Source organism: Pelodiscus sinensis, chromosome 23, assembly GCF_052426305.1.
Source record: "Pelodiscus sinensis isolate ZL-2025 chromosome 23, ASM5242630v1, whole genome shotgun sequence".
NCBI lineage: Eukaryota > Metazoa > Chordata > Testudines > Trionychidae > Pelodiscus > Pelodiscus sinensis.
In genome coordinates this window covers 2,922,964-2,935,655 of record NC_143074.1, presented here as the reverse complement: position 1 = coordinate 2,935,655, position 12,692 = coordinate 2,922,964, and the positions used below count along the sequence as shown (strand labels likewise).

At 60.9% G+C, this 12,692-nt stretch overlaps 1 protein-coding gene across 8 annotated transcripts in view; it reads left to right on the top strand.

Annotated features, from left to right (window-relative positions):
- Positions 1-12,692, top strand: part of GRIN1 (glutamate ionotropic receptor NMDA type subunit 1) — a 66,229-nt gene that overhangs the window by 50,419 nt on the left and 3,118 nt on the right. For 2 of the 8 annotated variants that reach the window (XM_075905397.2, XM_075905398.2), the window contains 5 exons: positions 1,530-1,687; positions 3,269-3,430; positions 4,271-4,380; positions 5,852-5,997; positions 8,552-8,662. In XM_075905397.2, coding sequence (XP_075761512.1) covers positions 1,530-1,687; positions 3,269-3,430; positions 4,271-4,380; positions 5,852-5,997; positions 8,552-8,662 — 687 coding nt within the window. Of the gene's footprint in view, positions 1-1,529; positions 1,688-3,268; positions 3,431-4,270; positions 4,381-5,851; positions 5,998-7,368; positions 7,411-8,051; positions 8,118-8,551; positions 8,663-12,692 lie in introns of those variants that run through there. The other 6 variants (XM_075905403.2, XM_075905399.2, XR_012897173.2 and 3 more) reach the window with 5 other exon arrangements.

Genomic DNA, 12,692 nt, shown 5'->3' with positions numbered 1-12,692 from the left:
AGTGAAGGTCCCAGTGAGTCCTGCAAAGCTGGTGGCTCCTGTTCAGCACGTATGGCGGAGGACAGACGCCCTGCCCCTTCCCCCCCCCCGCCCGGCCCGGGTGTCTCAGAGGCAGGCGCAGGCTCTTGCATGGAGCAGTGAGAGAGAACAGATGGACGGATGGACGGGGAATCTCATCCAGAACTAGCACAGAGCCAGGTGCTGTGGCAGTTGTTAGGGAACTTGCACTAATTGGACAGGAAACGACTCGATAGTCTCATTATAACAAATCCAATCGTGGCGCCTGTGACGTAGTGGGGGTACCTTGCAGGTTGCTATGCTGGGCAGTGGGTTGTGAGTGACCTCCACTGGCTGCAGCACGGCCCAGCAGGGCAGGGGGTGAGTCATTATGCAAGGGGGCTCCGAACCTGTCTGACCAGTGATCTCCCAGGGAGCGGAACAATGGGAAGAAGAGGAGTGGAGCCCTGGCTGGGGGGCAGGGCTGGAAGTGAGTAAATTTCTGTCTGGGAACATGGAGGAGACAGCCTAGGGAAAGGGGCTGGAATTTAGGGGCCCAGTCTCCCCCATCTCAAGGGGGGCTGAGGCATCCTAGGCCTGCCCTGGAACCAGATTACATCAGTGCTGTGCTGTATCCTAGAGAAGCAATAAACTCCCTCTATTCTACTGGCTGGTGGAGTCTGTCCGTGCCACTACGGGGGTGCAGGAGATGGGAAAACCCCAACGCGCCATCACAGCGCCCCGCACTTTCCAGCGCCAGGCCCTGCCACAAAGCATTACACCCAGTCTGGAGGATTGCGACCGGTTCTGGGCCCCCCACTACAGAAAGGACGTGGACACATGGGAGAGGGCCCAGGGGAGGGGGCTGGAGCGCATGACCTACTAGGAGAGGCTGAGAGCTCTGGGTTTGTTTAGTCTGCAGAAGAGGAGAGTGAGGGGGGATTTGATGATGCCTTTAACTCCCCGAAGGGGGTTCCAAAGAGGCTGGAGAGAGGCTGTTCTCAGTAGTGGCAGAACGAGGAGCAATGGGCTCAAGTTGCAGTGGGGGAGGTCTAGGGTGGATATTAGGAAAAACTATTTCCCTAGGAGGGTGGGGAAGCGCTGGGTGGAATCTCCATCCCTAGGGGTGTTTAAGTCCCGGCTGGACAGAGCCCTGGCTGGGTTGATTGAGTCGGGGTTGGTCCTGCTTTGGGTGGGGGCTGGACTGGATCTCTCCTGAGGTCTCTGCCCGCCCTGGGGTTCCAGGGTTCTACGATTACCGCGCCCAGCTGAAAGCAGACGAGCCAGACCCCAGCGGACAGGGTGAGCTCAGGGCATTGCCGGCGAGGGCCGGGACTGGCAACGGGAGTCAGGTGCCAGGCGCCGGCGCCCCAGGGAGCAGAGCAGTTAGGGCGAGAGAGGGGGCCGGCAGCTGGGCCTGCCGGGCAAGGTGGGGGGACAGCAGGCACGCAGGGAGCGTGTGACCCCCCCGTTCCCAAGCACCCCCTCGCTGCGCCGGCCGGGCTCACCGCCGGGCCCCCCTTGCCTTGCAGCTGCGGAACCCCTCCGATAAGTTCATCTACGCCACGGTGAAGCAGAGCTCCGTGGACATTTACTTCCGGCGGCAGGTGGAGCTGAGCACCATGTACCGGCACATGGAGAAGCACAACTACGAGAGCGCCGCCGAAGCCATCCAGGCCGTCCGCGACAAGTGAGCGAGGGGCCGCGGGCCAGGCAGGGAGCGGAGCCGGGCCCAGGCTGTCTGTGGTGCTGCAGGCCTCGCCGGGTCCTTCCTGGGAGACGAGGCGGGGACCTGGCGCTGAGGGAGGCATCGGCAGTGCTGCTTGGTGGCCAGGCGGGCTGGGGCGAGATCCCTGCACAAGGCTTCGCCGGCTGAGGCTGGACCCTGGGCCGCAGGGCTGATACCTGTCATGACAGGAGCGGGGACACTCAGCGGTTTCCAGGACTGTGCTAGTCCTACAGGGCAGGCCCAGGGGGATACGGCCTGGGGGTGCTAGTGCCGTAGGGACCAGTGGTAAATGCCTGGGGGTGTTAGTGCAGAGTGGGGGGTTCCCGGGTGTGTGAGTGCTACAAGGGTACCGGAGTACCCAGGCGTGTTAGTACTACAGTGGTACGAGGTGGGGGGTTACCTGGCTGTGTTAGTGCTACAGGGGTACGGGGTGGGGAGTTACCTGGCTGTGTTAGTGCTACAGGGGTACGGGGTGGAGGGTAGCCGGGTGCGTTAGTGCTACAGGGGTACGGGGTGGGGGGTAGCCGGGTGCGTTAGTGCTACAGGGGTACGGGATGGGGGGTAGCCGGGTGCGTTAGTGCTACAGGGGTACGGGATGGGGGGTTACCTGGCTGTGTTAGTGCTACAGGGGTACGGGGTGGGTGGTAGCCGGGTTACTAACCTGGCTGTGTTAGTGCTACAGGGGTACGGGGTGGGGGGTAGCCGGGTGCATTAGTGCTACAGGGGTACGGGATGGGGGGTAGCCGGGTGCGTTAGTGCTACAGGGGTACGGGGTGGAGGGTAGCCGGGTGCGTTAGTGCTACAGGGGTACGGGGTGGGGGGTTACCTGGCTGTGTTAATGCTACAGGGGTACGGGGTGGGGGGTAGCCGGGTGCGTTAGTGCTACAGGGGTACGGGGTGGAGGGTAGCCGGGTGCGTTAGTGCTACAGGGGTACGGGGTGGGGGGTAGCCGGGTGCGTTAGTGCTACAGGGGTACGGGGTGGGGGGTTACCTGGCTGTGTTAGTGCTACAGGGGTACGGGGTGGGGGGTAGCCGGGTGCGTTAGTGCTACAGGGGTACGGGGTGGGGGGTAGCCGGGTGCGTTAGTGCTACAGGGGTACGGGGTGGGGGGTAGCCAGGTGCGTTAGTACTACAGGGGTACAGGGTGTGGGGTAGCTGGGTGTGCTCGGGGACGGCATGTGGAGCAAGCCCAGAAATGTGGCATGTTCCTCTGGGTGGGGCGGGGTAGGGGTCACAGGTGGGAAGGGCCGAGAGCGGGGCTGGCACTTGCCTTTCCCCTGGGGACCAGGCGCTGGCGTCGCTGCGGAGCCGCGGGATTCCGGCACCGGATGAGCCCCGCTGGGTTTCCTGCTGCCGTGTAGAGCAGCTCCGCTCCTGCTGCTGGTCGGGGCGGGCCGGCCAGGCTGGGCGTCGCTTCCCGCAGGGAGCCAGCACCTGGCCGGCGGATGACACTCAAGCCGAGCGCGCCTTCTGCCGCTCCCTCGGCGACCAGCCAGGGCCCAGGGCTGCACTGACTCGGCTCCTTTCTCCGTGCCGCTTTAGCAAGCTCCACGCCTTCATCTGGGACTCAGCCGTGCTGGAGTTCGAGGCCTCCCAGAAGTGCGACCTGGTGACCACGGGGGAGCTGTTCTTCCGCTCTGGCTTTGGGATCGGCATGCGCAAGGACAGCCCCTGGAAGCAGAACGTCTCCCTGGCCATCCTCAAGTCTGTACCCGCTCGCGGCGCTCTCTGGGCATTGCCTGGGCTCGAACGGGGGTGGGGAGGGCAGGGCGAGGAGCTAGCGCCGCCGCCTGCTGCAGGGACTTGGGGGACCAGGGCAGGAGATCCCAGCTGTGGGATCAGAGGCCACGTGAGCCTGATTCCACGTGACAAGCCAGGGCTGGTCCCTGGTAGCGTGAAGGTGACGGTTCCTGCCCGGGTCTCAGGATCGGCACCAAGGGCTGCAGGCGCACTGAGCACACACGTGGCATGTACACATGTGCGGTGTAATACCCACGTGGCGCTCTGCCTGGAACCGCCGGGAGCTCCTCTGCACGTTTGCACACGCAGTGTGCACGCCGTGTAACCGCCACACCCACAAGTTCACTGCAGGCATGCTTGTGTGTGCACGTGTGGGTTGCAGACACACGTGAAATGTACACACGTGGCGCTCTGCCTGGAGCTGCCGGGAGCTCCTCTGCACGTTTGCACATGCAGTGTGCACGCCATGTAACCGCCACACCCACAAGTTCACTGCAGGCAGGCTTGTGTGTGCACGTGTGGGTTGCAGACACACGTGAAATGTACACACGTGGTGCTCTGCCGTGAGCTCCTCTGCACGTTTGCACACGTGCCCCACCTGCCACAAGCAAGTGCCGGGTGGCTCTTTCTAGCCTCTGGCCGACGGGGCACGGGGGCTGCTGAGCAGAGTGGGGTTGCCCTGGGCTGGAGTGAATAAGAGGGGCGGGCTGTCTGCTCCCGGTGTGTCCGTGCGAGCTGCCGCGGGATCTGCCGGTGCCCGGCAGCGGTGCCCAGTGAACGCACTACTGTCTCCTTGTGCTGCAGGTCGCATGAGAACGGCTTCATGGAGGATTTGGACAAGACCTGGGTGCGGTATCAGGAGTGCGATTCCCGCAGCAATGCCCCGGCGACACTCACCTTTGAAAACATGGCAGGTTTGTTCTGAAGCCCCTTTCTTCCTGCGGGTCTCCAACCGCTGCCCTGCCCTGCCCCCAGCCGCTCTCTGGGGGCCATGCGCCGCGGCCGGGGCTGGGGGAGCGTGCGGGGCCCTCTTCCCCCGGGGCCCACAACAAGCCCTGCCCCCGCAATCTTCCCCTTGGAGTCCCAGTAGCGTTCCTGGGCTTGGCGCCATCACCATCACGCCTCACCGCCCGCTCCGGGGCAGGGACGTCCCTGGCAGGCCCCAGCCACCCAGCTCGGGGCTCCAGGGAGCCAGGCAGGAGAGGGCAAGCTGAGCAGCTGGTCTAATGGCTAGAGCAGGCGGCTGGGGGCCGGGACCCAGGCCCACTATGTGACTTTGGACAACTTGCTTCAGCCCAGGGTCTCCCTCAGAACATGGGGAGAATGAGACCTGCTGGGGGAGGGGATGGGTAAGAAACCGCCCTTCGTTTGGCCTGCAAAGCGAGAGCCGGGGTGTCAGAGCGCCTCTCCCCTCCGGGACGCGCCGGGGGGTCACAGCAGCATTGCTGCCTGCGTGGCGCCTTCCCCAGCACATTTCGGGCAGGGGGGTCGGGCAGGCGGGGCAGACTGGATGCAGCGCTGGCCCGTGTTCCCCGAGCAAGGGTAAGACCTGCCCAGAGAGGAACCGGGTTCCTCCACCTCCTCCTCTGGCTTGAGACGCCCCACGGCCCCGTCCCTCTGCGACCGATTCCCCCCGCTCCTGCTCCAAGCGGGGCCACAAGAGGCTGCCACGGGTAAGGGGCACCAGGCACAGCCTCCCCCGCCCCCGATTGGCCACGGCTCCCCTGTCTGTGTCTGTCCCTGACTAGCCACGCCAAAGCTCCAAGAATTAGGGGTCCAGGGCACCCCTGTGCACTCTGTGGGCTGGCAACGGGCCCTTCTCCCTCACCACAACCCCTCCGGGCCACACATGCCCTGCTCAGAACTAGCATCCCGTTCACATGCTGCCTTGTTCCCTTCGAACTCCCTCTTTCCGCAAGGGCCGTAAAGGGTTAACCGGTAAACCGGGAAGCATTGCCTTACCGACATGCTTTCCGGGGTAACCTGCTGACCGGCCCCGGCCCAGCCGGCGCACTCCTACCCCCACAGTGGCCTGGCCAGGCTGGAGCGGCCCGCTGGGCCCGGTTCACCGGTTAAGCCTAACATGTTACCGGTTCGCTTTTTCATGGGAATTTTCCACCCCAACTTCCCGTGCCGGTAAAGTCGCCACTAGCCCGTGTCCAGGGAGCGCGCGCCGAACGGCTGTCGGCACGGCATTGAATCACCGGGGCACAGCAAACTCAAAGACTCCGCGCGGCGATCTCCACCTTCGGCCGCGCCAGCGGGCAGCATTCACGGCGGCAGGACGCGCCCCGCCTCCGCAGGGCGATTGTGACCCTACGACGGAAATGAAACGTCACGAGGCTGTTGCCATTGTCCTCTGTGTAACTGTCCTGCTTATTTCAGGTGTATTTATGCTGGTGGCTGGAGGTATTGTGGCCGGGATATTTTTAATATTCATAGAGATAGCTTACAAAAGGCATAAGGACGCACGGAGGAAGCAGATGCAGCTGGCGTTTGCGGCCGTGAATGTGTGGAGGAAAAACCTGCAGGTAGGACAACCCGTTTTTAGAGCAAACCTCCAACAGGTGCGTTTTCCATTACTTCACCACCTCAGGGAGTACAGAGCTCTGGGGTAGCACAGGGCCCCTCCATCCCGCCCCCAGGGTCCCGACTAACGCTGGGGGTGGCTGTGCTGCTAGTGACCAAGCCAGGCAGCCCCTGCTTTCCCGTGGGAATTCCCCTTGGCACTAGCACACCGGCCGACGCGATCTCTCCCGGGAGGTGAGTTGTGCACCCATCTAAGCAGGACACAAATCACGTCATTCTCCACGGGGCTCCCAGGGGGATCTGGTACCTGGCTCGGGTCTCGTTCTGTTTGAGCAAACAGTGCCTGCCCCGCCCTTCCAAACGCCAGCTGCTGTCGGTGAGCGAGTGCCCCCGTTCAGCTGCTGCTCTCGGGGGGGGGGGGGGGGGGCGCTCGCGGGACCGTTAGCCAAACCGCCAAAGCAGCCCCCCTGCGTAAGTGCAGCGGCAGCCTGGGACCGAGGCCAAAAAGCGGCGGCGTGTGCTCTCGTCAATTGGAGGCCACAGATCTGGAGACACGGGCATCTTGCCACGGCCCCCATTCCTGCGGGGGCTGGCAAGGCCCGTTCCCGGTCCACCCAGATTCCCCGTGGCTCGTTCCAAGGGGCCGTTGCTTGCTACGAACTCTCGTGGCTCCGGAGGGGTCATGTCTCCGTGCCCCTGTTGGGTCTGACACCTTGGCATAGTGACATGCAGGAGCCAGGGCCGGGCTGAACTTTCTGGCTTTCCGAGCTGCTCTGGGATTAACCCTTGGCCCCAGATTAGGACCTGTGGCCTCTCTCTCTGAACTCTCTGGGCTGGTTCTCATGTTTGGGGACGCAAGCCAGCGCTCAGCGGGGCCCGGAGCCTTGAGCTGACCGAAGGAAACTGCTGTCCAAAGCCAGAGAGAGAGAGGCCCAGCGACAGGACCCCCGACAGCCTCCCTGCCGTGCGGAGGGGAACGAAAGGCCCGTGTGACGGCGGCACGGACGGGGATGGGGAAAGGGCTGCTCGGGTGTAAACGGCCTCCCTGGCAGCAGCAGAGGGCAGGAACAAGAACCAGCTGGTGGATACTCTATTAGACTGAGTGCACGTTGCACTCGGCTCCCTAATACAGTATTGCAAGAGCCGTCTCCGGCCCCCTTTGCTTCCCAAAAGCAGCAGCACTGAGGCGGTGGTGCCCACGGGGACGGAGCGCTAGGGTCACGCTGCCATTTTTCACTTGCCAACCTTCTAGAAAATACTGCACTGGGTCACTGGGCAGAATCAGTGGGACTGTAAGCTACGCATGTCACCCTGTGGGTATAAACAGAGTCTCCTGATAAAGATCCGTTTGACAATGTAAGACTTTTCCACAGGAGGAAACGTCAGACCACTAGTATCTGGTACATTACTAGAAGGTAGGCAAGTGGAAAGATTTATTTGTTCAAACAAACAAACAAAAATAATGGTTTGGGGATCACAGTTTTGCCATGGCTATTTCCTGAGATGCCATGGAAGAAAAAGACATTTCATTCCATCCATCTGGCTTTCTTTTCTGTTTCTGCATGTCCGCAGCAGAGAGTACGGAGGAGGAGGAGGAGGAAATGTATCCCCGAGCATGCACTACGCACCAGTGGGATACATTTTGGTTACCCCCGGGTGGGGGGAGAGCCAGCCCTGGTTACACCACCCCTTCCAAAAGCTCACGCACGTGGGCACCAAAGCAAGTGGGGAGGAAATGTTTGGCCATCGTGGTATCTGGCTGGTCCCCACGGCTTCCCCCTCCCCTGCCCCAGCGGCTGGTGCTCCCAGTCTGTGCTAACCAGGTCCGGCTGTCCGACACCCATGGCTACATTTCTGAGTTCTGGTTTTCTTTGAGTTCATGCCAAGCCCCGATGACATCATAGCGCTAATGCTTTGCTTCTTTCCTTTCTTTTCCTTTTTTTTTTTCCTTTTCCTTTTCCTTTGGAAAACGTTCTGCTTTGCTCAAATGCATCATTGAAATTTTGGAATACATTTTTTACAGAATATTCATACAATGACTTCTCTTTCAATGCAGTCCTCTCTCTCTCTTGTGGCGCTAGGATTCAGCTTCAGAAAAGGCCCAGAGCATTTTTTTTTAGTGGTAGGTGCAGCATCTCACCTCTCGGTCTAGCTAGACTAGTTCTGGAAGCAAGGGGCAGGCGTCTTGCAGGCATGTCTCTTAGGAACAAAATGTGATTTAGCCGCTGATTTTTAAATGGCTCCCCCGGGAATGGAGGTTAGCCATGCAGACTTTCCACGGACACAGAAGCGAACAGGGCTGCTTCCCCCACGGGGTTTGCATTTCTCCAGCTCCTAGGCCGTTCCACCTAGTCATAATATTTCAGCCCGTTTGTAATTGTGTATTGGAGTTAGGGCCACGCTGGCCCCTCATGGAGGAGTTGGGAGTAACACCAGCAGAACCTCTCCAGTAGCCGTCTTACCTAAATGAAGGACAGAAATGGGGCAGTTTTCAACTAGATTTAGAGATTCCAGCAACACACTAGAGATCTAATCACTTATACATATTCATTTTAGGATAGAAAAAGTGGTAGAGCAGAACCTGACCCTAAAAAGAAAGCCACTTTTAGGTCCATCACCTCCACCCTGGCCTCCAGCTTCAAGAGACGTAGGTCCTCCAAAGATACGGTAAGAGGAAGAAGAACGATTCTGCCCTCTCTCTCTCTCTCTCTCTCTCTCTCTCTTTCTCTCTCTCTCTTCTGTCATCCCATCGACTACCACACACCCATCCCGAAGCTGCCAGTGTACATGCATAGCCTCATGTTCGTCAACAGTCAGTCAGTCAGTCAGTCAGTCTTCCCGTGGACCTGAAAAGGTTCGGGGACTCCTGAGCGCAGGCAGGAGCCGGTCTGTAGTCCTGTGATGAGTTTGGAGACGCTACGCAGTTTTTTTGTTGTTTTTGACTGGATGAGTTTGGAGTTGACTCTGTTCTTTGCTCACCCCGCTGGCGCGGACGTTTGGAAACCAATGACTTGTTTTTTCCCCCCCTGTTCCTGAGCGTTCCTGTAACTGTTTGTCATTGTATGCCTAAAACAATCACCCAGGTTTAATTTAGGCACTGTCTCACCTCACTGAGAGCCATGCGTGTCACATTCTCTACATGTGATTTTTGTTTGTGCTGGGTAGCGTTCCGGACGTACTGCTAAGGGCCAGGCTGCAGCGGTAACTCCCTGTGGGGAGAGGTTGATTCAAATCGTGGGTTTCTCTGCTCCAGTGCAAGTGCTCACCCGAACCTAGCGGGAACCTGTCCGTTGCCCTGCTAAAGCCCCGCTACCATCCACTGGAAATACCAGTCAGCGTCTCACACAACCCAGGCAGGCCGGGCTCAGAGCCAGTCCCCCATCTGTGCCCACTGCATGGGGCTTTTCCGTGGATGCCAGCTGGGCTAATCTGCGGGGGTCCCTTGGGGCCAGGCCTCGCAATGAACAGGCTGTTGCATTCCCCTGGCAGATTGGCTCAGGGCAGGGCCATGTGGAGGCCGTTCCAGGCTGCCCGGCTGCAGCCAGAGAGCCAGCCAGTGAGCCAGGGTGGCTGAAGCACGGCTCGCCACACTCTGCCATTTGCTTAATCTGTAGCACCCAGGCGCAGCCCAGAGAGTCGAGGGACGTTCGGGGCGCTGCTCCGCCTGTTTCCCAATGCACGATGGGGCCGGCAGTCTCCCTGGGCCGCGGCTCTGGATACAGCCGGAGGCGACTGAGTGTTAGGCTGAAGCAGGGGCTTGCTCCCTAGCAATGGGGGGCAGCACTCGGGTCACACCCGCTGTGCTGTGGGGGGCTGCCGGCCAGCCGAGCCCTGCGCCAGGCCAGGTTGGGCTGCCCCTTCCTCAGACCCCGCGGCTGCTGCCTTCTCTCCCGTGCGGCCCTTCCCTTGGCTGCCCTCTCCGGCTGCGCAGCACAGGCCGGCCGGGTGCAGTGCGAGCAAGCTCGGTCCCCAGAGCCAGGCGAGCGCAGAGGAAGCGAGGCCCTCGGCTCCGGACACGATCCCTGCCCCGGAGCAGGGCTGGGGCCTGTGCCCTGGCAGGGGTGGAGTGTGCTGGGCTGGACTAGCACAGGGGAGCTGGCTGCCCTGGATGGGGCATGAGGGCCGGGGCCGGGTCAGAGGCAGAGCAGCTGGGGTCAGGGAGCTGTTTGGGGCGGGAGGGATCCGGGGCGCATGTCAGGGCTGCCTGGGGCCTGCAGCTCCCCCTGGCGGGAAGGAAAGCCACCCCAATCCCTGCCCAGTTCTCACGGAGCCACGCCCCTCCACCCACCACTGCTCTCCAGCACCTCCCAGCCCGATGCCCCCCCGCCCCGGTGCTGCTGGCCCAGCCGCATGGCACCGGCACCCCACAGCGCAGAAGTGCCAAGATCACCCCCTCTAGCCAGTCCCCCAAGCCCCGGCACCCCGAGATCTCCTTGGGACTCCTTCTCCCCAGCACTGGAGTGGCCACGGCTCCCTGCCTTGCTGGGAGGAGGGGGTGGGCAGAGGCTGTGTGGCCGCCACGGGGGAAAACATCCCTCTACGCCCGCCTGGCCTGGCCTGGCCTGTGTCCCCGGGCTCCCAGACGAGATCCGGGACGTTAGATCGTTGTCTGTTGTTTGTCGCGCCAAGGCAGACGTCGGGTCGTTTGGGCACCTTCATTTCCATACCGTAACATGCTCGAGTTTCTTCTCCCTTCACGTTAACGCTGGATTGCGTGGCTTCCCGGCACTTGGGTTGGGGGAACCGACGCCGCCCCCCAGTCCTGATAAGTGCTCGCAACGTGTACGCCCGCTGACCGCGGCTGCTCTCTGGACACTTCCTTAGCTCTGCTAGGATCCCGGGTCTCGGGTCGGGGCGCTAACCAAGAAACCAGCCACCCGCGGCCCGGGCGTGCTAGCGCTCGGCAGATACGGCCTTCCACTCTGGAAGCATTAGCTTGGCCAAATCACCGAGCCACCGGGTACCAGACTGGGGCAGCCGGAAGGGGCTGGCCAGTTAGAAAGGGCCTACAGCTGCTTTGTGTTGCCAGTGCAGTGCAAATCAGCCAGAGCACGCTTCCACGTGCGCCCCCCTTCCTGCCAGCCAGATTCCCCGGAACGCCAGCTCTCTCCTGCGTTCCATGCAGTGCCTTGCACACTCGTGGGCACGGGCACACCCACGTGCAAGCAGGCACTAGTGCCAGCTCTAGGAGCAACCCAATTTTCAGGGCTGCTGGAGCCGCTGAGCTCCAGAGAGGCTCTGTCTGCTCCCCATCTCCCCTTGCCATCCCTGCCACACCAGGCCTGCGAAGGGGGAGAAGAGGGCCCGCCTAGCCCTGACCCCCCGCGTCTGGGGGAGGGGTAGAGAGAGCCTCTGCAGAACGGGCCCTCGGGGGCAGGAGGGGCGCTGAGCCAGCAGAACCGAGGCGGCTCCGTGGGTGGACAACACAGAGATCTTGCCATTGGAATAGTTGGGCTGGGCAGTAGCTAGAAGCGTCATCGCCTCCGGCAGCATTTTGTATCCAGGCCTGTGCTACGGCATCAGCCACGGGGCTGGTCCTGCCACGCCGCACAGCCGGGCGAGTAGCTGACGCGCGCCCCCGCCGGGCGGAGGGGAGGTGCAGAGTTCAATCGAAAGACTGACCAAAACCCACGCAGGCCAATATAACCCCCAGACTTGGGGCCAAGCTCATGATATTTGGGCATCAGACGCCAGATGACAACGTGTTGGAGTTGGCGCTGCCGTGTGTGTAACACACACACACACACACACACACACACACACACACACACGTCACTGTCCCTCTTCAGCCAGGACTTCCTCCCTACGTGTTCGCGCCTTCAAAATGGTGTCGCCACTTCCTCTCCGTGGGTCTCAGGCCCTTCCCAAAGACGGCCAGCGCCTCTCGGGTGTCTTCACTCAAAAGGAAGCCAAATTGCTTTCGGAGCGGGGCAGTCAAAGGCCAGCCAAGAGCGCTGTGCAGTACCAGTGAATGGAATTAGGCAGCATTTTTCCCACAGAGAGGGCAGGAAACGGAAGCCATTTTGACTGAGCGAACACTCGTGGCGCGCTTCTCCAAGGGGCGGGAGTGTAGCGCTTCAGCCTCTGCTCGGGGACAAACGTTCATTTATGAACAATAGCAGGGAAACGTCCTTCAAAGTTCTTGCCTCAGATACACTCGGGATTTACCTCGGCTGGGCGCTAGGCAACCAGCCCATGGTTGTGGGTTTGGGACCATTAAAGGTCCTTTCATGAAGGCCCAATTTTAACATTAATTTTACCTCATAAACATATTACAGGAACTGCCTGTCAGGTCCTGAACATTCATTTAGTGGTGAAAGAACCACAGCTGGACTCTTTCACGCCAACGTGTCTTCTTCATGTAGCACAAAGCGATGGCAATTGGGCTTTCAGTGTAAAATTCACGTCGGCTGTAACGAGGGAGCCTTGCCGAGTTCCTCCTATCTAGACGTTGCTTGTGAGGCATGTCACAGCCCCTGGCCGAGCACAGAGTCCCCCACGACTTTCCTTAAAACCGGACCAAGGCACACGGGCCATGCAGAGTCAGCTCCCATCGCCCTGTCGTAGGATGGCGTTGGAGGGGCCGTAACTCCCCAGACAAAGAGAGACTCAGCCCAATCTCAGGAGATCCAGAACGAGAGGGACACAGTCATGAAAAACACAGCACAAGGCAAACTAACGCCGGACACGCCCCAAA